Raw genomic sequence first — 24,814 nt, forward strand, 5'->3', positions numbered from 1 at the left:
AATCCTTTACTATTGGCAGACTAATTATTCTAAATATTTTATTAGTCTATACAGAAAAGAACAAAAAATTACTGTTTGTTAGTTCCTGTGCTGTGGGTGTCAGAATCTTTAATCTTTACATGATTAGGTGTTACTGCGTCATACACAATAAAATCGGCAAGGCTAAAGTACTTACTAAAGTTGGTCCTCCATCTGTGCAGTGTAGACTCTGAAGACCGCCTATAAGCAGAACCTAGTAAAAGTAATAGTCAAAATGTGGGACCTAATCTATTAATGCCTATTAATACAGCACTTTAAAGAAATCTTTTAATATCTCTTCATATTACTTTGTTTGTTACTACTTTGTTACTTGAATTTAGCTCATGACAAGATGTAGCGCAGTCTGTTAGAGCATTGTAAAATGATTCCATCATTCTCCCTACCTGTATTCATCATCCTGTTGATACAGTGAGCTTCTCTTGAAATGAGGGACCATATGTATGTATGTATATATGTGTATGAAAATGTATATGACAGTGCATATTTAGGAAAAAGTTTGAGCAAGTGGTGTAACATTTTTATTATATAAAAGTTTAGATTTAGCAGGTAATGTTTTTTCTGGTACCTTCTCTTGACTGATCACATTAAAACAAAAGAAGCTGGGTAAGTCTGAGCTAAGTTTCAAGTAAATGAAATACCAAAAGAGAAAAGCTATTGACCAGCACAGGGATAAATGAGTAGTTTAGCTGGTACATGTGCAATATAATAGATTATTCAGTTTCTTTTATTTTGAATATCTATATGGGAAAAGAGATCCTGTTTGGTGCCTAGTGTGAGGCTGGAACCCATGACCCTGAGATTACGACTCTCATGCTCTTGCTACCTGATTGCTAGATGGGAACGGGAAAAAGGACTGTCCTGGTTTAAACCCAGCTGGCAACCAAGCAGCCCACAGCCACTCCCTCACCCTCCCTACCTGGGGGAGGAGGGAGAGAATTGGAGGGGTAAAGGTAAGGAGACTTGAAGGTTGAGATAAAAACAATTTAATAATTAAAATAAAACAAGAATAATGATAATAGTAATAATAGAAAATACAAATGAGTAGGGCACAATGCAATTGCTCACCTGTTCCCGCGTAGCTGATCCCAGAGAAGAGAAGATCCTGAAACCACAGTCCCAGAAGCAAGAGAGCAAGCTTCCTGGCCAACCCTCATCTCTATACTGAGCATGTTGTTACATGATATGGAATATTTCATTGTCTGGTTTGGGTCTGTTGCTCTGGCTCTGCTCCTTCCCAGCTTCTTGTGCACCTGCACACAGGCAGGACATGGAAAGTTGAAAAGTCCTTGGTTTCTTAGCTAAAAACATCAGTGTTTTTACCAACATTCTTCTTATACCAAATCCCATATTTAATCCAAAACACAGCACTATTCTAGCTACAAAGATGAAAACTTAGCTCTATCCAAGCCAAAACCAGGACACATACATGAAATAGATTGTTTCTGCCCTTCCTGAAGTACTGGCATGGTAGATATGAGATATGTGGTGTTTCTCTTCAGGAATTTCTGGCAATGTGAGGAAAACTGTAGTCATGTTGGACTGTTGGATATGGACCCAGAAATTATCAAATCTAAGTGTGAAAAAAGGGGTGAGGCTTCATTTTCACAGAAAACTCTTTTTAAATGGCTTCCATATCAGTGGACTTGTTTTTAACATTTCTTTTTTTCTTGGGTGCTATCAAATATATTGCCAAATAAATTTCTGTAATACCTTTTAGATTTTATTAATTTCTGTTTAACCTAGAAATTTTCCCACCGAACAATACAAATCAGTATAATAAAGTGTCTTTGTAAGTCAGCCCAAGTGAAAGCTATCATATACTTTGATAAGAAATATATATACATATTCTTCCATTGCTCCTTTTACCTATAATCTTTTTACATCCTTTATCATTTACAGCAAATTCTATTTCCACTCTACTGACTGATAAATACCATACGTTTCTAATCAAATGAAACAGATGACAAATAACAAATGGTTCATACCATCTTGTATCCCATTTTATGTAGTTGAAATTAATTGTGATTTCCTGGATATCAAAACTCCTTTGTGCCTTCAGCATTTTTAGTTGGCTGCTCTTGAAATGCCACTTAATTTACTTCAGCAGTTATGATCAAATGCCTTCTAACTCTTACAAAGAAAAAAAATTCTCTGATAACTTCTCTGTGTATTTGGAGTGCTGAAAAAAATGAAATATTAATGAAGTACGGTGAATAACATATCAACTCCTTGGTGGAATTTCATTTTTTTAATCTGCTTTCATCACCAGAATAATTGCAATTTCTTATAAAATGGTATCCAGAAATGTACAAAAAAAAATTTATTCTGAGCATGCATCAACCCTCATATAGCAATTTCAGGTATATGCAGGTATATACACAATTACATTAAAACAATAATATTATATTTCTAATGTCATATGCATGTAAGTTGGAAATTTTCACAGAACCTTAATGTGCCCTCTTGACTATGTTGTTATATGGACTCTCATTGCAAGACTGTATACTATTTCTTGTTTCCATCAAGAACAGTTTACACAGGCACAGTGCACAGAGGAAAGCTTTGAAAATATTTGAAAACCAGTGTCTGTAAAGGCCTTAAGACTGTCCCAGAGCTTTGTTATCCAGTATGGAGCTATGGGCTCTCTGCCCCAGTTTAGCCTTAAATGACTGAAGTACAGGCTGCCTGAGCACCTGCATAATTGCAAATGAATTAAACTGATATACTGAGTTAGTGTCAGTCTTAATCTAAACATGTCTGTAAAAGCCATAGTTACTTTGATTTTAAAGATTTAATCAGTGATAAATACTGTGTCAGCTTTGAAGGCTTGTTAAAGTCTGTCATTTGCACAGACATTTATACAGTGAGGATAATTCAGAATGAATTAACTATGTCTAGCTGTATGAAATGCTCCAGCTCTTCCAAACTTCCTTCTTTGCAACTGTAGTAGTGCGACTTTTTAGAAAGTATTTTGCTTTTGGTTGATTATGAAGAAAGTAAGCTGACTGGCATTGCTCCAAACTAAATGACCAAACAGTACTTAATGGAGGTTGTTTTGGATGATGCTCTGCTTTGCCAGTATGAAGGGGATTCCATAAGAAAGACAAATTTGTTGGTGGTGTTAATGTCCTCTCACACACTGCATGTCCTCTCAATTCCTCAAAAAGAAATAGGAGTGTGAGTAGATACTGGATGAAGACTCATGAAGACTAGATTCCCATCTAAGTTTTCCTGCATTCTTTATTTATTAAAATTTATTTAGTCTATTTGTGCCTTGATACCACATCTGTAGGCAGGTGAAGAGCTAGAGTATGGCATGCACTCAAATACCTTGGGAAGCTGTCTGGTTTCCTCTGGCTTCTTCCGTCTGAATGTATTCTTACACCAGAACTGGAAACACTTCAGAGGAGAGGGCCATAATGCCCTGGTTTAGTCTGGTAGGATAACGTGTTTTACACAGGAAACAAAGAGGAAAACATTACAGAAGAGATGGAATTAAGGTTTCAAGTCTAGAGGTGTCTGTCCAGCTCTTAGATGCTGAGTTACCACGTATCAGGAACATCTGAACTATAGATCCTAGATTCATTTTGGAGAGGAAAAGAATGTGAATTCACCCTGCTCACTCCAACCCCCTCTCTATGCTGGTTCCCCTATGAATGTAGGCACAGGATTGACTTCTTATCTGCATTTCTGAAGAGCTCAGAGCCCTTTCTCCCAGAAATCACTAGAAGTCTTTCACATAAGCAGAGTGCAGGCATGCTCCCTCCTGTGAGGCTTGTAAGTGTATCTGTATGGCAGAAGTCAGCATGTACACTGCATCATATGGTGCATCACGCTTGTCTTATGACAAGGTGTCCGTCTGTTCTGGGATGGGTAGTGCCTGCGTTTAGGATAGGACACACATTTTTGCTAGCACCTATTCTGTTTCATGGCTGTATGAACATGCCTCGTTTGACCACACGTGGTCCCATTCCACTCCCCTCTGTTAGATGAGCAGTGTACCCTCACCTTCTTATGGCCAATTCATGGGTTTTGGTTGTGTGGGGGCAGCATCCATTCTTCAGAAAAGATGATTTATCAACCTTAGCCTGTGATGGCACACAACTAATGCCTTGCTAAAACCACAGAATTTACATTCAAATTAAAATAGACGTTGTCAAGAAGGAAGTGGTTTCCCTGGTTTGCTGAGTGTCCCCCTTCCCTCCCAGAAGTTCTGCAATGGGCACAAGTTCCATTGACCTCAAAAAATAATGATTGAAGGCTGCTCACAATCTTGATTTTTTCACCAAATAGCAAGCCACTGGGGTAGCATTAAATTGTAACCTTGAAGTTATCAAATGAAAAGCCTAATTCATGTGTGAAAATCTCATTGCTTGCGGGTGAGTGAGACTCAATGAAAGTTTCAGTAAACTAAGCTGCAGTAGAAGCAGTATCTGCTAGACAAGAGTCACGAAACCACTCTAATTTTAATTATAGAATTTTGCCCTCTTGCCCTTTGCAGTTCATCATAGAAGGATGTGTTTTGTTTTAATAAATTGAGCTTTGGGAGAAAACTCACTCAGGATAATAAGCTAAATGTTCAAATATATTAGAAGGGTAATTTCCCTCGTATCATCACCATTAAACAAATGAGGAAGTATGTCAAGTATTTCCAATACTATGTTTTTACTACCCTGCAGAGGAAGAAAGACATGGTATCAATGAACTATAAAAAAGATAAAAAAGAAATATGAGAAGGACACATATTTCCTTTGAGTGGGTTGAGAAGATAACTATTTTGAGTGGGATGCTGGTGGTTTTTGTTCTGCTCTTAGGTTATTTTCTCTTCTCTTTTTTTTTTTCCTCATTTTCCATTTTCATGTGCTACAATGTAAAACGGTAAGAAAATTAATAATGATATTATTTTTCATGGAAAGAAACATGCAGTATGCAGGGGCAAAGAGCCCAAGTTTCTGAAAATAACTGAGGAAGAACATGTTTATTGAAAATCAGCTGCTTCACTTTGGTTTATAGGAAATTTGCATCACTTTACTCAGATGCATAGAAAAATCATGAAACTTTTAAATATTTCGTAGCAGTGTTCTAAATATTTTGCAGCAACCAGTCTTGTTCCAGCCAATGCATTTAATCTGATTCAGCCAGAAGCCTCTCCTTAGCCCAATGCCTTGGCCATCCACATAACTAGATTCATTATGATGATCAGTCACCAAAGGCCAACCTACTTAATCCTAATTATTGGATTATTTTACTTTTAAATCTTTTCAGTAGGAGACTTCTATAATTACTTTTCTGAACTGTGCCTAAGAATTCTTTTTTTTTTTTTTTTTTTTAAAGCCAGCGATCAAGACAATGAGGCAGGGAAGGCCTTATTTCCAAACTTACCCAATGGCTGATAATGAATCAGCATTGACTTGCATCACTGGTTTCAAAACCAGCCCAGTTTATTCCAGCTCTTTGGCGGTAATAGTATTGGCAAACTGTTTTAGCTTCCCAATAACTAAGTAAATTTTAAATTAAAACCAAACAAGTACTATCAAGCTGAATGTATTCTCTAATCTCTTGATGCTTGAACTCTTCTACTGTAAGTCTTCGGTGGCTCAGTTGTTCCGAGTCTTTCAGAACCAAATCTCATGGCTGCTGCCTGTTTCTCCTTGCCTTTGTGTTCTGGGGTGTCTTCCTCTTTGCCATCTGTCCTCACCCACTCCTGCTGCAGTCTTTAAATGCACCGCCTTCCCAGATGTTTTTACCCTCCCTCCTGCCAGCTCATGCCCTCCTGCTGTTCAGATCTTCCACTGTGGCTTTTCCATCCATCCTACACACTGCCCACAAGTGCATGAAGCTTCATTCTCCATAGTTGGCACAGAGACTGAATAGCGCTCAGTGGTTGATGCACCTTATCAGTTGGGATGGTAATAGAAATAATATCTTCATATAGAATATGAAGACTAATAGAAACCTTTTCTGGGCAGAGAGTTAAATTCAGTTAGTATGTGATGAGTATTTCTTGCAGACAGTAAAATATTGAGGATCTAAAAGGAATTTCTTTTTTTTCTCCTTTCACACGTTTTTTTTCCCAAGCCAGTCAAAATTCAAGGCAATTTCTTTTTTGGCATGCAAAAATCAAGAAGATCTAGCAGGGATATGAATTTACACAGGGATGTTGAAAATAGCTCTGCCCACTGGATGTAGGAAGAGCTGTTCAGATTTGCTGGTTTTTGTTGCTGTAACCATTTGCTGCTATCATTAGAGAGAGAGACTGCTGATCCACCAAACAGTTCCATTTCCTGAAATGGAAGAGTGCCTTAATATAAAAAAGTCTGTACATTAAGTCATTGCCTCCATGGCTGGTGGAAGAGGCATGGAGGAGGCCATGCATATCTGCATTTTTCTGACTATTCAGTTAAGTGACAGCTTAAAATACTTAGTTTCTAAAATCAACCGTGGTGCCTCCTGGGAATTTTAGTCTGAGTAACAGATGGTATTGTTTTCTTTTCTAACTAAGTCTAGGGGAAAAAAAGAATATCACCTCCTATGAAACACCACAGCAGTGGTGCAGAAGTTAAATGTTTTGGGTCACAACATGCAGAGCTTCTGAGTTTTTGGCACACGTTGAAAAGGTAAAAACTTTCAGATCAACTCTCTGCTTTGTACTGTGAGATACCTATGAAGCAGTAATCTCTCGAAATTTGCTGTTTCAGTGAAGTGCTCAACAGAATATGCTGACTGATGTCGCTATTCTGTAAGTTTTAAAACTGCATTTAATTGTTTTAAGTATGACATCATGTCATACCCCATCAACTACTTGTATAAAGGGAATTTTGCGGCGTATTGGAATTTTTCTTCTTTAGCCTGCTCATGCAGTCAGTTTAGGTTTTAATAAATGTTATTAGCTTTCTAACATTAGACATTTCACACATTAGTCTGTCCAAGTGAGGTACAAGGAACATTGGAAAGGCAGAGTAACTTACACTGTTCCTGATTTGTACCTTCTCAAGATAGAATGACATAGAATATCCTTTTCCAAGGCAGGGAATCCAACATCTCCACATGGAAGAAACATTTCTTATACGCAATTTTTAATTCACATTAATATTTTAGTCAGGTTGCTGTTTATAAGATCTTTTAGATAGATAACCATTTATTGTTCATTTTAGCACAACCAATTGTAATTGCATATATTTATTGTAAAAGCAGGCTATAAATTCAGTTTTTTCTATGATATTTCAAATTCCAGTACAATGGCTCTTTTCTTACAGCTATCAATATATACCACAGAGAAAGCTCTGTGTTACTTGCTTGGCTGACATAACAAATGCTCTTTAAATAGTTCAAAGTATCGAATATGGCTACAAGAATAATGATTTGGTGCCAGAAGGTCTAAGAAATAGGTGTAGTCAGTGAAGAAAAGGTAAGTCACAGAAGTCAAGGAAAATCGTCTCGGTTTTATTAAACCTGTCAGATTTTCTCTATTGAAATAAATGTTAACCATGTTCTGCAAAGAGTCCTTGCTAGGCTGCAGTGAAGGAATCTGATATTTCAGTCTGACTTTTATAATTTAAATAATGATAGTTTTTCAGTGCCCTTCTCTCCATGTATAGTGCCTTCTTGCACGTAATCAGTAGATAATGTAACTTACCTTTTTTAGCAATCAGGCATGTGGTACAATTGAAAATTCACTCTCCGCTGAATGAAATGAGATTTCCCAACACTGTGTTACAGATCTAGGTGACTGTGTTTATCCCAACACATCTATCATTTCAGAGAGTGAGACTCAGTAGTTTTTTTAAATCGTTTCTATCAGGTATGCATTCCAGGACAGATTCTACACAAGCACTTTCGGTGAGCCTTCTTATTGCTCACAGTGGCAATTCTTTCAGAGGAAGGATTCTGTGTGACAGAGATTTTCGAATCATGCCTTATATTTTTAATTTGCATACTAATGCATGCAATTTGGCTGACAGTAATGACAGTTGTATAGTTCATAAACTAAATAAATAGATGCAGTTCCTGTCAAACTAACGTTATTAAGAAAATCCCAGTATTCTGTGGACATTGTCCACTGGCCGCATAGGAAATCCCAATTAATTTACCTCATCTGTTACAGCTGAATCCCTTACAACTCTTACATAGCAAAATAATTTCTCTCTTTTCGTTTCTCTTTCCTGGCCTTGGAAAATGATGAAACAGTAATGAGGTCTGCATGGTGATGCACTTTTTCTTAATTGGATAGTGGTTTCCTTTTTTGTTCATCTGGAAGAAATACAGAATTAGAGATTATAGCTGGGATTCTGGGCAGGTACAGTTGCACTCATATTACTAGAATTACTGGAGCTGTGCTGGCTTCAGAAAATAAGGGTCTTGTCTCCTGTGTGGGTTATATATTTAACTACACGTGTGAAATCTATATGGTTAACATATTCATGAAATTCAATATTCACTGGCTTTATTATACAGCCACTTTAATAGTCCACAGCAGAAAATACTCAAAACAATTATTTTTAAGTCTACTTCATCCGTCATGGTGACAAGCAGAGATTTTAAGATTAGTTATAAATATATAAAGAGAATAGATAAATCAAACGTGGAATAGTCTGACTTTGGACCATTATGCTTGACTCTGATTTTCGCTGATACTTCTGTAGATACCTACTCACTAACTCATTATTCAGTTGCAGTGTATTATCAGAACAGCTATACATATATACAGTAGGTACGATATAACCTTGTATGTGTGGACATGTATACCTGTATGAAAACATGCATGTTTCAATGTACCTTTGGTTAAGCTCTGCAGTACTATTAAATGTCAAATAGAAGAGTTTTGTGGTTTTATAATGATCATTTTTTTCCTGTTTGTTGTGTTTTGTTTTTGTTTTTTAAATCACATGTTTTCACATATTGCCCATCCCTGCCAGCTGTAAGTTGCTTTCCCCTTAAAGGGTCAGGGAGGTCCTCCATCTGTTTTGTCTCAGTCTGAGCACCTTTCCTCTGCTTCCCACATCAAACAGCTAAAACAGGGTCTCTGCCCAGGATAGCCTCTGTTCTGCTGTTTAGCAGTGTGCAGCTGTGGCCTTCCCGTTGAGAGCAAGAACTGCCATCTGATCTTTTTGTCAGACGTGCCCATGTTTCGTGGGCAGGTGAGCAATGATCAGATTGCCTGGCAGGGCTCCCCAGATGCATCTGGGATCTGGAGGCGCATAATGCCATCTAGAGGGCAGAGATTCCTCCCTTCCCCCAGGAATACCTGGGATAACTGCTGGCCTTCCATCACATCTGGTGACAGTGCTCATTCATCTTTCTCATTCACGCATTTTCCTATTCCTCTTCTGGTTAGTATGTACTCATACATGGCCAAGGCTTGGAAATTACTTAGGAGAAGAGAAACACTCAGTTAGTAATTACAACTCCTTCCCTTTAGTAAGCCTGCAAGTTTCCCTGTCTTCAGTCAGTCAAATGGTCTGTTCCTTCAGAATAATCCTGATTTTAAATCCTCTGAGTCTTAATGTAGAAGTTCTTCAGGAAAAAGTTCTTTGAAAAAGGGGAAGGAAGTAAGAACTAGGTTTGTCATTCAGCTTGTTGGTAAACTGTAAGAAAAAGAGTACTTAACAAATTGGTTACTTTGCTAGACAAAGTCCTCTGTAAAGTTATTGCAGCAACAGTTTCAGGTTATCTGAAGAGATGAGTTGCACATTATGTGAGACTGTTGTGTGTTTAGACAGAAGATATTGCATCTCTTCTGCTGAAATACTTAGCATTTCTCTTAACAGTTTATGGTAAGCTGGAAATGGGTGGAGACAGGCTTTTCAGTGAAGAGGTCATATGGCTGAAACAGCTGAAGTTTCTCCTTACTTGCCTCGTGATAGCTTATTTTTTTTGCTTTTTTTAAACCTTATGGAGTTTGCTTCTTTAGACCTTAGACATGTGCCGGAGAAAACCCTGTTGCCTCCTCCTTGATAATTTCCTTCAGTCCTATATTGCATTTGATGTCATTATACTTTAACTGTTATTACCAATAATGACAGTTGTAATATTCTTTTTCTTAAATAAGTAACGAATGTTCTTTCTGTAACCTTAAATTTGATGTGTCATCACAAAAACAATTTTGTTAGACATTGTATTGTCTCCCCAGTGCAATGCAGAGAAAGCTGTTCCTTACATACATACATTAATTTGATTAAATTAAGGTAGGAGGAGTGAAAGAAAGAGACCATGTTACAAGCTTTATAAACAATAGACTTTTATATGGTGCCCTGTCATGCAAAGTAGTTCAGGTAGCAGAAGCAGTATAGCTGCATGGCATAGTTTTCATTTGAACTCATTAATTCTTCTTGAAAACCAGGGTATTAGTCCCAGTGGAACAATGCATTAGTAACCTGAGCCAGCCTTCGTGGATCTGCACAGAGCTGCTTGGTGTAGTGTTGACATAACTTCACTGCTAAGGAAACAGATTGTGCCTTCCTCTTGGCTCCTCTTGGTGTGGCAGAATTCTTTTTTTTTTTCATTCCAGTGGTGGTCTTCTTTGTACTCCTTTCTTTTATCATATATTTTATCCTTTACAGTGACCCTAGGGTAACTATTCAAAATTTTACCCAATTAGATGGTTAAAATCAGGTATTCTTAGTTCACGGTAAAAAAACCCTTGCTAATATTAGGCAAAAACCTGTATTTTTCACAGAGAAATTGAATAGAAATAAGAAATGAGAACTTCTCATGTTTTTAAGCAACTGATTTGCCCTGCTATTGACCTCTGCCAGGCAGGAATATTTCCCAATTGCAGGCCAATCTGACAAAGCAGTAATGTGATCGATCCTAGGTATATATTACATTGCATAGTATTTCATACATTGATTTATTTTTATTCTTTTCTCCACATTTTCCCTTTAGGCAAATCGATTAATCACATGGTGCTCTTGAACGGCAACTTGGCATAAAGATAACAGTAACATTTCCTTATGTTTGATACTAGTGTTAGTGTATTTGGCTGTCAGATTTGAACATGTGAAGGTAGGTGTAGTTACAGTGGCTGCACGTGAGTTGTGCTTACTTACACGTGATGATAATTTGCTGTTCATGCCTGAGCTTCTTACCAGACCACGACTGAATCCCATCAGCTTTGACTTAATGTATGTTCCATATGAGACTATTACTGTCATCCAAAGCTTGTTTTTTAAGAACTTCTACAGTTTTCTACATTCTCCCAAAGTGTGAAGTCTAAGGCTTTTCTTAGACCTCCTAGGGATGTGGTTTACCAACAAATACAGGTACAAAGAACAAAATCTGAGATAAATTTTATAAGCTGAAGAGCAAGATTAAGTAAATAATTGGAAAGTATTTAGTATTTAGTATTGCAGTTAATAATATATAATTAAAATAGGATTTACTTTCCATGTAGCTGGCTTTAATGTATATGTTTCTGTACACTTTCATATTTTCTATTTTCTTAAAGTACAAAGCTCTAAAATTATCCAAGTAAAAAATGCAGTAAGCATATTTCTGTTGTATGTAGGAAAAAGCCTTCCCAACAGGCCTATCTTTGACTTTGGTGTTATGGGATACATTCTTGTCCTGGCAGTTGACTTCCTTAAGCCTATCACTATAAATTTAGGATCTGAAGATAACCTATAATTGTATGTCTACCTTATCAAGCAGTGCAGCGTAACAGGGGCAGATCCTCAGAGCCAAGCTGTTTGTGCTAGGGACCCAACACCCACATTGTATACATTTTGGGGAGTTTACTTTGGCTGAGCTCCAGCGAAGCCCAGCAGCGGTTGGAGTTCCTCTTCCAATTTCATTTAAAAGAAAGCCAGTCCCTTGGCTCCAAGGCCACACTGCCGTATGAAGCGTAGCCCGGTCAGCACGACGATCCGAAAAATCACTTGAGAAGGACACTCACTGCTCATCCAAGCCAAAAAGCCACTGTAGATGCACCTGATGACAGCCACCACAACAGAAGAAATTTCGTATGACTAGTTACAATAACATTCAGGTGCTGCTGCCACATCAGACAATTTCTAAAAGATCCCCTCCCTCTACATTCATCTTTTCTGAAGTGAGCGCAGTCTGCAGGGCAGAAAAAATGGATGCACCTCCAAACTGTTGAAGCTTTTAAGAGAAAGAATTTGGGGTCTGGGTTGTTGTTCTTTTGAGCAAAACACAATTGCTCTGTAAATTCACTATTCCACTCTAAAAGATTAAAAATGAAATGAATCAGAAATTTAATTTAACAAATGTCAGTGTGGAAATCAACCTACCTCATATTGCTGTGTGGAGTGAGAGGCATTGTTTGCTACTTACTGTGCCTATAAAAACAAGAGAAAAATGTTCAAAGCTTTCAGGAGAAGCAAGGTGATGTTTGCAAATAGAGTTTTATTTCAGTTAGCAAGAAATGAACAGTAATTTTGTGATTCAGTTATTAGAAGTTAGCTATTGGCTACAAAACAATTGCTGCATGTTATATGGCATTTGATCCTATTTGTAATACAGTGCAACAATACCTGTTCTGCTTCGCTTTGCTTCACACCTCCTTAGCTGGAAGGGAGAGAAATAACTGAAGCCATCAAAAGAAGTTCATTTTGAAATACCTGGGGCCGTTGACTTACGGGTGACTTCTGATGAAGAAAGTGAAATTGCAGGAAACATTGCCTTCAGAAATAACTCAGTGCTCCCGTGTAGTTAAAAAGAGAGAAACTTGTTTGAAATTTATGTAATGAATTGTGAAACAGTTGACATTAATAGCTTATTGTGGTGGAAACCTTTTACCTCGAAGTCTTTAAAGGAATAGAGTAAAATGATTTATCACGGGAGAAGGAAAATAATGTATTTTATATTTTATTCTGTTTAAATATATTTTGTGGCAATATCAATTATAACATCATGCTATACTTCAAATCTATTGCATAGTATAGCAAAGAAAAGTAATTTTTTTTCTCAGAATTAAAATAGAAATAAGCTCAATGGATGTATTTAAAAAGGAAAAAGGTGGGGTTTTTTGTGTTTCTTACAGAAAAAATGAGATTTTCCCACTTAAAGAATCATTGGATAACAGGGAATTGATACAAGTTTCCCATCACACAGCCAATGAATGTGACATTTAAGCATATGGGACCAGTGTTTTCCAGGCTGTCAGTTTAAATAATTTTATGTCTTAATTATTTTTGTTTGATCTAAATGAAGAAACTTAGGATAAATAATTGGGAAAAAACCTTTCTTGATAGAAAGCATCTGCTTTCTCTGAAGACAGAGCAAAACATCTGTTGCTTCACCTTCCAATGAGAGCCAAAATAACTGGTTATGGGAGACAATTAGTAGCATTGTTGATTATACCTTAAAAGAGAAATGGGGAAAAAAGCAGGAATGCATTAAAGTTTTGAATCTCCTCTTTTGATCATCAACTCCAAGGATACTCAGTTGCTTAGTTTCCTGAGGGAATGGAGTCGGTGAATGGGGAGGAGGTTGGTCTTCCTTGATGATACTGCCAAATTTAGCTCCAAATTTGAACTGTTTACTATCATTTAATAACAGCCCTTCAGTTCAGGTGCATGGAGCACCCTAGAAGTACCAGTTATGGCATTAGGACCATTTTTTGCATTGATCTATGAAATGATATTTCACGTTCATTCCAATGATATTAGAAAAAAATATATGAAAGCCACTTTAAAGCAGGACAGCTGCTCTTGATAGATATAATTTCTAGAATTTTTTAAAAAAATATATTCCTGTATATACATATGTGTAATCCCTGGCTTCCTGGTACTTAATTTCAAGGTTTTCTACTTCATTCCATTGACTATAATTTTTATTTTATCTTAGATTTTAAAGAAAAATAAGTCACAGTTTTTACAAATTAATTCAATTCTAAAATTACATTCTATTCCTGAACTGAATATTTTAGTGTGACCTGCCAAAATTTGAAAAGGTAAATTAAATTTGCTAAAAGGAATGGCTGAATTCTTGAATTTCAACTTTTGAAGAAAATGAGCTTAAGGCCTTTGTGTCTTGCTCCTATACTTAGATATTGAGGTGTGTGCTCTAAAAGCAAACTGTGTCTCTTGGGCTCCTTTTTCCATATCTGCTTCCCAACACCATGAATCACTAGTAGTACTGCCAGTATTTACTATGTATGTATTTACTACAAGTGGGGAAAAATAACAAATGAGTTCTGTTGGAATAAAGTTGCCCAAAGATTAATTTTCATACATAGGTCTGAAATGCCCTATTCTTTTCAAACACTACATTAGGTTAACCTTGAAGTCAAGTCTGCTACTCAGGAAAGTGTGAATAATGGAATGACAAAAAGTAGAAAAATGTCACTGTGTCGGTAACCTCGTGATCAAAATTGCAAAGGTTTGAAGGATAACTCATTTAAAGAAAAATCTAAAGTTGCCTATCTTATTGCTTGAAAAACTGCCCTGGAAGTATATGAATTTTCCTCAAGATCTGAATTAAAAAACAAACAAACAAAAAACCCCTCTGTTTTTTGATTAGGCAAGTGAATTTTTTTAAAAAATGATTGTCATATGTTTCATTTCAGAAGGGCCCAGAATCCTGCAAATACTTGTACTGGTTTCAGATTAAAATCTTCAGCAAAAAGTTTCCTTTCAAATCAAAGCAAGTAGTTTCTTTGAAAATGGCTGCACTGAAAGTTTTTTATCAAGCTGCATTGTTGGATGTGTAGTCATTGGTTTTCAACTAGTCTTTACTAATTTCAAAGAATTAGAATTTTGCCTGAAGAATCTGGTCTTTTTTCAAGAAAAATTTAAATAAATGCAAGTGACCAAATGTGATATGATTAATTCATGTAATAAGATTTTTCAATGTGAAGACATTTATGTATATGTTGATATTAAACACAAAAAGCCTTTTAAGATTAATCAGGACTCCACAATGATTGCCTTTATCTGCCTGTGTTAATTGTAAGAATCTTAATTTCACTTAGAATTTCAGGATCTCATACTTTTTTCACAGACCAAGGATTTTATTTTTAGTTCTTTGATAGAGGAAATAACTGCCCGTTAATATTACATGGGGAAGCACAGTAAGTCTGTCTGAGTGAAATGCTCTCAGTTTTTAAGGAAGAACTGTTCCATAGGGGAACAAATCACTTAAGAGGAAAAAAAGGAACGAGAAAGTACAACTGCCTCTGGTTCACAGTTGGGAACAGCAAGTGGAAGGATCGTTGACTGTAAATTGAAAAATCGCAAAATAAACAAATTTCACGACATGTGCACACTGTTCCTTGCACAGAAATTCAGTCTTACGTCTTACTTTTGTGTGATGGCATCGTGGCCTGTAACGTTGTGCCCGGTTGTGCACTTCTAGGGAGACACCCTGTGCTGTCAAAGCGGTGACAGTGTTGGGGAAGGTGAATGAGTTTCAGCATTCGTCCTTTCTGACTGCCCAAATCAGTGTTGCTGTATGACAGGACTGGCATCACGTAGCTCCGTGGGTCTGCCTGACTGTGAGTGAGAGGGCTTTCTCTTGTCTGTCGTTTTACCCTCTTTAATAGCAGGTGCTTCTGTTCAGGCAACCTAGGAATATTGTTTATGTAAGGAGACTGCCTTGGTCTCTGTGCAGAGCAGTGCACTGCACTGGGGCACACAGCTCAGCACTTTATTTAGAGAGTAAGTGGTAAAAAACAGGAGTCTTGCTGGGACTTCTGGTTTTCCATGCTTGTACTTCTATGCTTTAGCAAATGTATATGCATTATCTAGACTGTCATGTGTAGTATGTATGTCTTTAACTTCAGAAATACACACAGCTTTATGCTGCCTGTCTCTGCTTATTTAGATCTCTTATACTCCTTGTACCAAAAAATATTTTATATGTGATCATTTGGAAGAATTTTTGGGGAAAAAAGGCATCCTTCATAATTTTAATCTATTTGTTCAAAGACCTGTATGACAGTGCTTTACCTGGGGATATACTGTAAGTCTATTATATTCTCTGTAAATAATGGCAGAATATGCTGTTTTCTACAATTTGCATGCAGGCAAACATACAAAGTTATTATTGATATATCTGTTAGTAGCCTAGATATTTATTTGCTGGAAGATAAGCCTGGGCTTACATTGCAGTCTGTATTGCTAGATCTATTCCTAACCTTCTCTTTAAAATGTCAACTCCAGAGATTTCTGTGGTGGCAGAAGGTAAAATGACGGTTTTAAAAGCTTGTCATTCTTAACTACTTTAGAGTTAACCAAAATAAAATAGACAAATATTACCATTCTTGAACCAGTTAAAAATTTCCAACCCCCCAAAAAAGTAAAGGTATTTCCCAGAAGAATTCCCAGGAATACGAGGTTTACTTTTAGTCATTTTTAGGAGATGGTCTCAGCAGCAGCATATGAATCTCATTTGATTTTAGTTTGTTTGATTCAGCTCCTGAAGTTCATATGTTTATCCAATATAAGTAGATTTGAAGAATTAAATTCTAGTTATTCCCTTCTTCCAAAAAGAAGCTTTCATCATTTAGGTTGAACACCCGTTGTTTCTTCTCGTGGGAGCTGGGAAACACTTGATAGACAGGAGAAGAGCTCCGTGGATATGAGCTCTGTACAGGACCCTGGGTGGGAGTGTCTCCCCGCGATCTGCTGCGGATCTGCAGATAAATGAGAAAGATCTGTTTTCTGAACTCTGGCAGCCTGACATCCATACAATTTTTAAAGCTGTTACATATTTTCCAGTGTAAATTTATGTTTAAATACATGAATCAGCTCATCAGTAATTGGTAAAACATCATATGCAGCTGCACAGACCTTGGGCTGCTTTTTGTTAGGATCATTTAAACTCAAGTTTTCATGTAATCTTAAGTGGTTAGGTTTATGATGTTGAATAAACATCTGCTTTCCAGTATAATTAGAAGGTTACACTGCTTTCTATGAGGCTACAAACCCATTTTATTGGTAGCACAGCTATAACATAGCATGGCCTATGAGATGGACTGCTTTGAGATTTCTTGGTGGCTTGTTCTAACACTATGTTTTTGTGTTAGTAAAGAATTAAAAAATGTATTATTACAATTTTGAATTGCAAGAATGATCACTACCAGTACTGCCCAGTACGGTTTAATGTGGCCTTTTATAGACAGAGTTATAATTAACAGTTTTATGGTTCTGTACTTTATTATTTAACATCACATATGTGTTGATTTCATGCCATGTTTTACCTGAATGTGAGTTGAACAGTGGTTGAGTATTTCAGATAAAATGTATCAAATGTTTTGTGTGGCTAAAGAGAATAGGCTATTTTATCATGCTAAAAAAAATCACAAAATTATGCAACTAAAAAAATCACAAAATGATGCAACTAAAAAAATCACAAAATGATGCAACTAAGAAGGCTAAGGGCCCACGTGTTTTGAAGCAGGGGTGAGAAGCCTGGCTGCTGTTATATCATTAATTTGTCTGGTTTGGGGTTTTTTCCCCTATTTCCATGAGCTGGAAGAAGTAGTTAAGACCAGGACATTTAAAAAAGCATACAGTAATTTTTTTTTTTTTCAACTATTAGTCTGCTTAATTCGTTGCTTATTTCATCAGTAGCTACCATTCTCCAGTCTCAGTTACTGTCCTGGGAATAGAGGCCAGGGAGCAGAGCTGTAGCACATGGACTCCTGTTCAGCAGGGAGATGCTCCATGGTTGCTCCAGTGTCGCTCTATTGTGGAAAGCATAAAGCAGAAGGTGGAAACATCCAAATGTTGACAGGCAGGTCATAAGGTACAGTTCCCATTTTACTCCTAGCAAAGAGCTGTCTATAGCAATATAAAAGACACTGGAAAGTGGCCAGTGGAAATGCTTTCATAGTGCTAGAATTAAATTAAGGCTTTTGTTGTTATTACTATGTTGATTTAAAAACACATGTAATTTTCAGTACTTCTAACCACCATAACTATGCTGTTAAACTTTTCTCTGACAAGTCGTTTGGTCAGTCTTTCCAAGGACAAATTTTCTGAGTAATGTGAACAGAATAATACAAAGAGTTTCCTGTGACCAAAGATGTGAAGATGGTTCAAGTGGTAAACTCTTCCTAGAAAAGAAGCTTACCAAAAAGATGCTGTAAGGACCTAAGGAAAGATTGCAACAACATTACTTCTTACTTTACCAACAACAGACTCTGACCTAGGTTTTGACCTCTTATGTGCATTGTGTGAAGCTGTGACCACAAAAATATACAAAATCAGAGGCTGAAAGCAGGAAAAAATTGTTGAGCACAGTTGAAGTGCTTGGACAGCTATTAATATACTGCACAGGGCGTGAGTGTCTGTGTAAATCAATAAAGCTTTCTATAAATGGACAAGTGGTTTAGTATGAATAACAAAGAAGTTCACATGGTAACCAGTGTTGCAGCATTCTGTCAGGGATTTTAAAGTTCACTGTCATAACTTTGTTCCTCTTGACCTTTGTTGATGATTCCTTCAAAGCATGTTGAGCTGCTAACTTGACGTACAACCTTTAGACCTTCATCTCCTGACCATGGCAGGGGGGGCGAACTGGATGATCTTTAAAGGTCCCTTCTGATCCAAACCATTCTATGATTCTATGACCTCCTTTGCCTTTAGTGCAAAATACATACTGCTCTCCACTTTCTTCTCTCTTCCTCCTCCCATCCTCTTGTTTTGTCTCAACTCTATAATGGTTGAGTAAGCAAAACTGTCTTGTATGTGCTTCTTTTTTTTCATGCTTTCTAATAGAAAATTCAGTGGTTTAATTCATTTCATTGTGGTTATAAAAGCGTAGAGGATTGTCTGATGAAGACTTCCTAATAGGTAAGTGAAATAGTTATTTGCTTAAAGACCCCAGTGCACCAAATATGTCCTAAATCATGAATCATTGGGAGAGGCTAGCTAGGTAAAAAAAAAGGTTGTTGTTCCTGTTCTCTTGACTTAAAAAAATCAAGGCACAGAAAGGTAAAGTTTAAACTTTTTGAAAAGCACTTCAGGGACTAAAATCCAAATCTAATTTCAAACATCATTTAAGCACTTCAGTTCTCTCTTTCAAGAGTACACAGGAATGGCTTTTGTAGGATGTTAAGTGAAAGTTGTCCTCTCAAGTGCCACTTAGAGAGGAATCTAGAGGAGACATGGATGTCTCATGACATTCTCAGACATGAGTATGCATCTGCCAATTCTACCAAAAAATGGTGAATGTTGAATGAAGTATAGTTAGTAGACAATCCTTAACCTGTTGTAATAATCTCTCAAAAATCATTAGACAGAAAGAGGAGAGAATGGAGAAATCATCCTAAATGTCTGTATCACTGTAAGAATATATTAAGTGTATATTTATTTCAGCTATTTGTCATCTGGTGGTGTTACTCAGCTGAAAGGTGCCATGATCTATGACTGTAGATGAGGACTGAACCCCCCAAAAAGTCTCAGGTTTGACACAGTGAGGGTAATGGGAGGTCTTGTGCTTTGACCATGTAAACCTAGGGAAAAAGGCTGTGAGCTGGAAAGGAGCAGAGCACTTTTTGGCTCAGAGACTACCGACAATGAATACTTTTTGGGAGAAAACATTTCCCTTTGTTGTGGGATGGGGTATGCAGGGCTTGTATTTGTTTTTTTCCTATGATGTTAAAAGATGTAGTCTTCTCTTTTTCATTACCAAAAAAGTAAATATGACCACTTTAAGGATACATTTGAGATGCATTTTAGACTTCAGGTGAAGATGCATTTTCACAAGAATTTAAAGTTCAGCTGGCTGTACTGCCTGAATGGATGCTTCCTGTGTTTTGTTGTTAAGGGTATAAGAAAGTCACTTATCATGATCATTTTGTAATTTTTTTTTTAAGACTTGTAATTAGTTGGTCTGCCTTTACTGACCCAGTATATAACCTGTTTATAGAAACATAAAAAAGGCTAAGGCTGCTGTCTGTCTCCTTGTTTCTTACGTAGCATAATGAACAGTAAAGTGAACCAAGGAACTTCCTCTTGACCCAGAGAAGTTTTAAGGAGACATTGTGTATTGTGAAACAAACACAGATTATTTCATGGATGTACACTTCTGCATTCTTGGGAAATATCTACATTCATGGGATTGTACATTCCCATGCGTCTACATTCATGGGAAATAAATGGCAGGAGCAGGACTAGACCTCAGTGCGTCAGATCTGTAGTCTGTTACTAGTCTTGAACGAAACTGTGCAAACAGCTGCCCCACAGAAGAAAATAGAGTGTTCATCAACATCTGTGGAAAGAGAAAGCTCTTAGCTGACCTAAAGATAATTTTCATCATTACTAGGGCTATGTTTTCCATCCTGATTGGAGTTGACAAAGTCTCTCGTAATGACTGTATTTTAGCAGTGGTATCAATACAAGGCAGCCTCTGTTTTATATAAAGTAGTCTGAAGTTTTTACTTTCAAATTGATTTTCTATAAATTGAGTCTCACAATTCAGAACAAAGTTGTCTTTAATTTAGTAGTTGAAGGCTGTTTAGCATTAGCCAAGCCATGATTGAAATCTTTACATTTTCCAATGTTTGGAGAGACTCTTATGCAAAATATTTTCTTCCAAAACGGAACTAGGAAGGGGTTCTGTTTTGACATTTTAGGATTCTTGAATCTATAATGATCCAAAAGCAACATATAATGTTTTATTTAATGGTAAATTAGGCCACAGTTACTTTTGGCTGACTGAATGATACTGTGCTTTGAGGGCTGACAACCCCCAAGAAAAGACATCCTTGCCTGTAGGCATTGGTGGCAGTGTTGAATGTCACTTGTCTGCAGCAGTTTGCTGGGCAGCATCACCTTCAGTGTTTATGAGGCTGAGGGGCAGAGATGGTTTATTTCTATGTGTAGCATAAAATATACATAAATTCCTAGAGGACAGCTACATCTGAAACTAGAAATTGCTATAGAAATCAGTTGATACCTAGGAGAGTAGTGTTCTCAGTAAGCTAGTTTTTTTCCTGCGTAGTCCCTGCCAGGTTATGTATGGGAGAAGTGGCTGCTTTAGGGGTCAGTACTTCTCTACCACTGCCCCTGGGTGCCTGCAAGTGTGCAGTAGCTTTCAAGCCGTGAGAAGTGTGGGCTTCTTATTGCAGCTTAGCCTAGTGTAAGTATGGCCTGAAAATGAAAATAAAATGTAATAGTGGTTTCCTCTGAAGAGACCTACTTTGCCTACTTTGCTTAACTGGCAAAAGATGCCTAGAATATGCAATACTGGAAGTAGGCAGATCCCTCTGAGCAAAAATTGAGCAGACTTACAATAACACCAAAACCCAGTGGTTTCTGTTAAATAAATGAAGGTTTGGATTAGGAGGCAGGGTTTTGAGACCACAAGTGCTATTACAAATTTTCCAAATGAATACTTTTGGGGGAATGAGGATTATTATCAAGTATTCAGTTGCAATGTAGAGTGATTTAGTATATCAAGTACTGGTTTTCCCATGTTGTGGGAACTGGCACAGGATCTTAAGCAAAGTCAGTCAAGTGTTCCCTTCTAGTCCAGTCCTCATTACAAACATGCCAAATAAATAGGCATGATTTGCTCAGCAATCAAGAAGCACAAAAGTCAAGCTAACATCAAGTGCATTACATCCTTTCACTACACTTTCGAAGGCAGTGGCGTGAAGAAGGGTTTTATTATACAGATGTTTCCACTGTGGCTTGATAAGAGAGTAAATGTAACATTTATTTATAATGCTGTCAAGTTCAGACTTCCTAATTTTGGTAGCCTATTTGTAAAGGAATAGCTCACTGAAATCAGAGATTCAGCTAACAGTCCCAAGAAGACTTAGCTTCCACTTTACAGCCTTACAGCATTCCAAAAAAAAAAAAAAAAAAAATAGAGTAAGAGAAATATGGAAAGCTCTCTGGCTATTTTGTATAGTACAACTATGTGTTGTAGTTCTTTTAGACATCTCTATATGGGAGCAGTCTGCCCTAACTATTTAGGATAAAATCATACAATATATTCTTATGTTAGTGAAAATGATAATTAAAAAAAAATACATAGGCATCTCAATATGAATGAGTTAAAGACTGCAGACTAATCCTTCAATGATTGCTTCAAAACAGTAAGAATTTATTTTGGATGGTGTTTTAGGGTGATATTCATAGAGAAAACATCTGAAAAACTTTAACTCAAATACATTTTTATGTCGCAATCATCTCTATTTTTATCAATCAATCTGCAAGAATGTGTCTGTAAAAGCAAACTGATAACTGTATATGATGGCCTCTTCAGTATGGAGGACTGTTTACCCTCCAGCTTTTGATTTCTTACTGCTGCTTTTCATCTTCTGCTCTACTTTGTTACTTACTTCTGCATCTGTACTTTTTGCTGGCTCGTCTCACAGTGCTCTCTGCAGGATCACCCATAGACTTTTTATAGCCATATGTTGAATCCATTGGTAGGTGACATTGTGAAAATATGGTGCACTGCATTTTACCACCTTTGCTGGCTTTGATTGTACCCTCAAGATAAAGCACTGATTCTATACAGTTGTTTATTTAGACTTGTAAATAAGTAAACTCTATATGCCCTTGTTTCTTCCCACTCTTTTATTCTTTACTCTCTTTCAATGTGCTGGATAATTATTTATGTTTACTTTTTCTTCCTAATGTTATTATTAGGATTTAGCTGACTTTGAAATTGTTGTTAATGAATCATTGTGTTGAATCATTGACTTTTCTTAACAAGGAAGAGAGAACTGTCCATCTTTCCACAGAATCTCTCCATACAGTACATTTCATTAAATTTTTCTCTAAAATTACAAATGTTAACTATATTTATGATTGTTGTTTTGTATAACCACAGTTTTTTTGAAGCAGCATTTGTTTAACTTTTATAGGTTGACAGAAGGTTAAAGTGAAGCAAGTAATGTAAATTGTATAATAGTTGTAATTATGTGAACGCATCGATTTTGGTGTTATGGTTACGTGATGTGAAGTTATGCATGGGAGGCAGAGAGGTTTCTAGAGCCAGTTTTAACTCATAGATTTTTATATATCGTTTTAGTTTCTCAGTCTTTAAGAGAAGACTAGTTAAAAGTTGCCCTGATGCAACTGTGTACAGCATACTTAAGAGATTTTCCTTCTCCAACACTGTAAAAATTCCTAAAGTCAAGTCATAATATATACTAAAATACATTGATTTACTGTATTTTACATGCCAGATTGTGCCATTTTGAAGTTTGCACTATGCAAAAATATGAGTGTACTGGAAATTAAAAATAGACGAAAGGCACTACTATACAGGAAACTCTCATATTTAAACTGACATATGTTTTGAGAAAAGATTTCTGACTTAAAAATTGCATTTAGATGTAGTAAAATACCTCTCTCTTGAAATGATAGGAATTTTTTTTAAGTAAAAGCTAATAAATTCATCTGGTTCAGTTAAAGGGTGTAATTCACCAATTAGATGTAGCCTGACCTGTGCCTCTGTAGTTACCCACTGATCGAGACTGAAACGAGACTTAAGAAGAGCTGCCATTGTTAAAAGTTTACATAAGATTTCCTTTTGTTTCCTTTTGATAGCAGCTGCCTCTGCTTGCTTCCAAGTGACTTTCTCAGATAGCAAATTCACTCTAAACAGAAAAGGGGGAGGAAGAAAAGATATACAAATGTCTTTCATTATGTTTCATTGCCAACTCTATTGCACCTGACAAAATGAGATTGTGGACATACTTGGAATATCTGCTCTGATATTGTTCTAAATTGTAATGCATGGTGTGAATAATCTTATAAATGAATGTCGCTTCTGTTTTTACTCAAAATACCAACTTGTAGCAAAATAAATTGCATGGTGCTTTTTATTCTGGATCTTGAAGAAGTACACAAAGTAAGCACCCTGAGAATTTTTATGAATTGTCATGTAGTACAAGATACGCTTTGATTAATTTACATATTTATTTATTTATTCTATTTTACTGTAGGCAGAAAATTCAGCACTGGCTCTGGAAAATGAAAATCAGAGAGAACAGTATGAAAGATGTCTTGATGAGGTAAGGTAGATAAAAAGGTTGTTCTTACCTGGTACTATAATTAAAGGAATAGAAATTAATCTATCTCTCTCTCAGAAGGTTGACACTGTTCTGCAATTTTATAGTATTACCTCATTCTAATTAATTCCAAGAACATGTATCTGGCAGTCGTAGGTATTTTTCTCCATGACCTCTGCTGTAAATCCTGTTTTGATGACACCTCTTCACCAAAAAGTTGATATCCCTGTGACCAATATTTTGTTTGTTTCATCAGAAGGAGAAAATTATAATTTACTTATTAGGTGTGGTGTACTCCTTTTCTCTGGAACACAGGTGGCAGCAGCTTCTTCCATCAGAAGTTCCCCAGCTTTCCTATGCAATGTATTCTGTAACCAGGGAATTCAGCCTCTCAGCTTCCCCTTAGGGTTACATACACAGCTTTTCATGCTGAGATTTTTCTAGCTGTTGGCTTACCTCTGCTACACTGCTCAGCTTCTGATCAGACCTTCCAGTTACAGGTACAATAGCATTCACCCATCAGTTACTCTCTGAGCACTCCAGCCATGCTCACCATTACAGAAAGGTCTGGTATTTCCTATTGCATGCAGCTTTCTCCATGTATATACTGATGGTTATTTCTTCCTCCCATTTGTCCTGAAATAAGGCTCTTGGGCATACACAAGAGCTTAAAATAGTTTTAAGACTTCTAGTAGCTCAAAGAATTGCTTCGTAGAAATAATTTACCAGTTCTATAATAAGAATACATAAGTAGGTAGCTAACATGCAAACAAAAGAAAACAAAATTCCACTGGCTTCTCAGCTGTACCTTTGAGAAAACAGTGCATGAGT

At 36.7% G+C, this 24,814-nt stretch overlaps 1 protein-coding gene across 4 annotated transcripts in view; it reads left to right on the forward strand.

Annotated features, from left to right (window-relative positions):
• The window catches only part of NCKAP5 (NCK associated protein 5), a 254,198-nt gene that overhangs the window by 123,911 nt on the left and 105,473 nt on the right, over positions 1-24,814 (forward strand). For all 4 annotated transcript variants that reach the window (XM_074910863.1, XM_074910864.1, XM_074910866.1 and 1 more), the window contains one exon: positions 23,918-23,986. In XM_074910863.1, the coding sequence (XP_074766964.1) occupies positions 23,918-23,986 (69 nt within the window). The remainder of the gene's footprint in view (positions 1-23,917; positions 23,987-24,814) is intronic.

The sequence above is a fragment of the Athene noctua genome, chromosome 7 (assembly GCF_965140245.1).
Source record: "Athene noctua chromosome 7, bAthNoc1.hap1.1, whole genome shotgun sequence".
Lineage (NCBI taxonomy): Eukaryota > Metazoa > Chordata > Aves > Strigiformes > Strigidae > Athene > Athene noctua.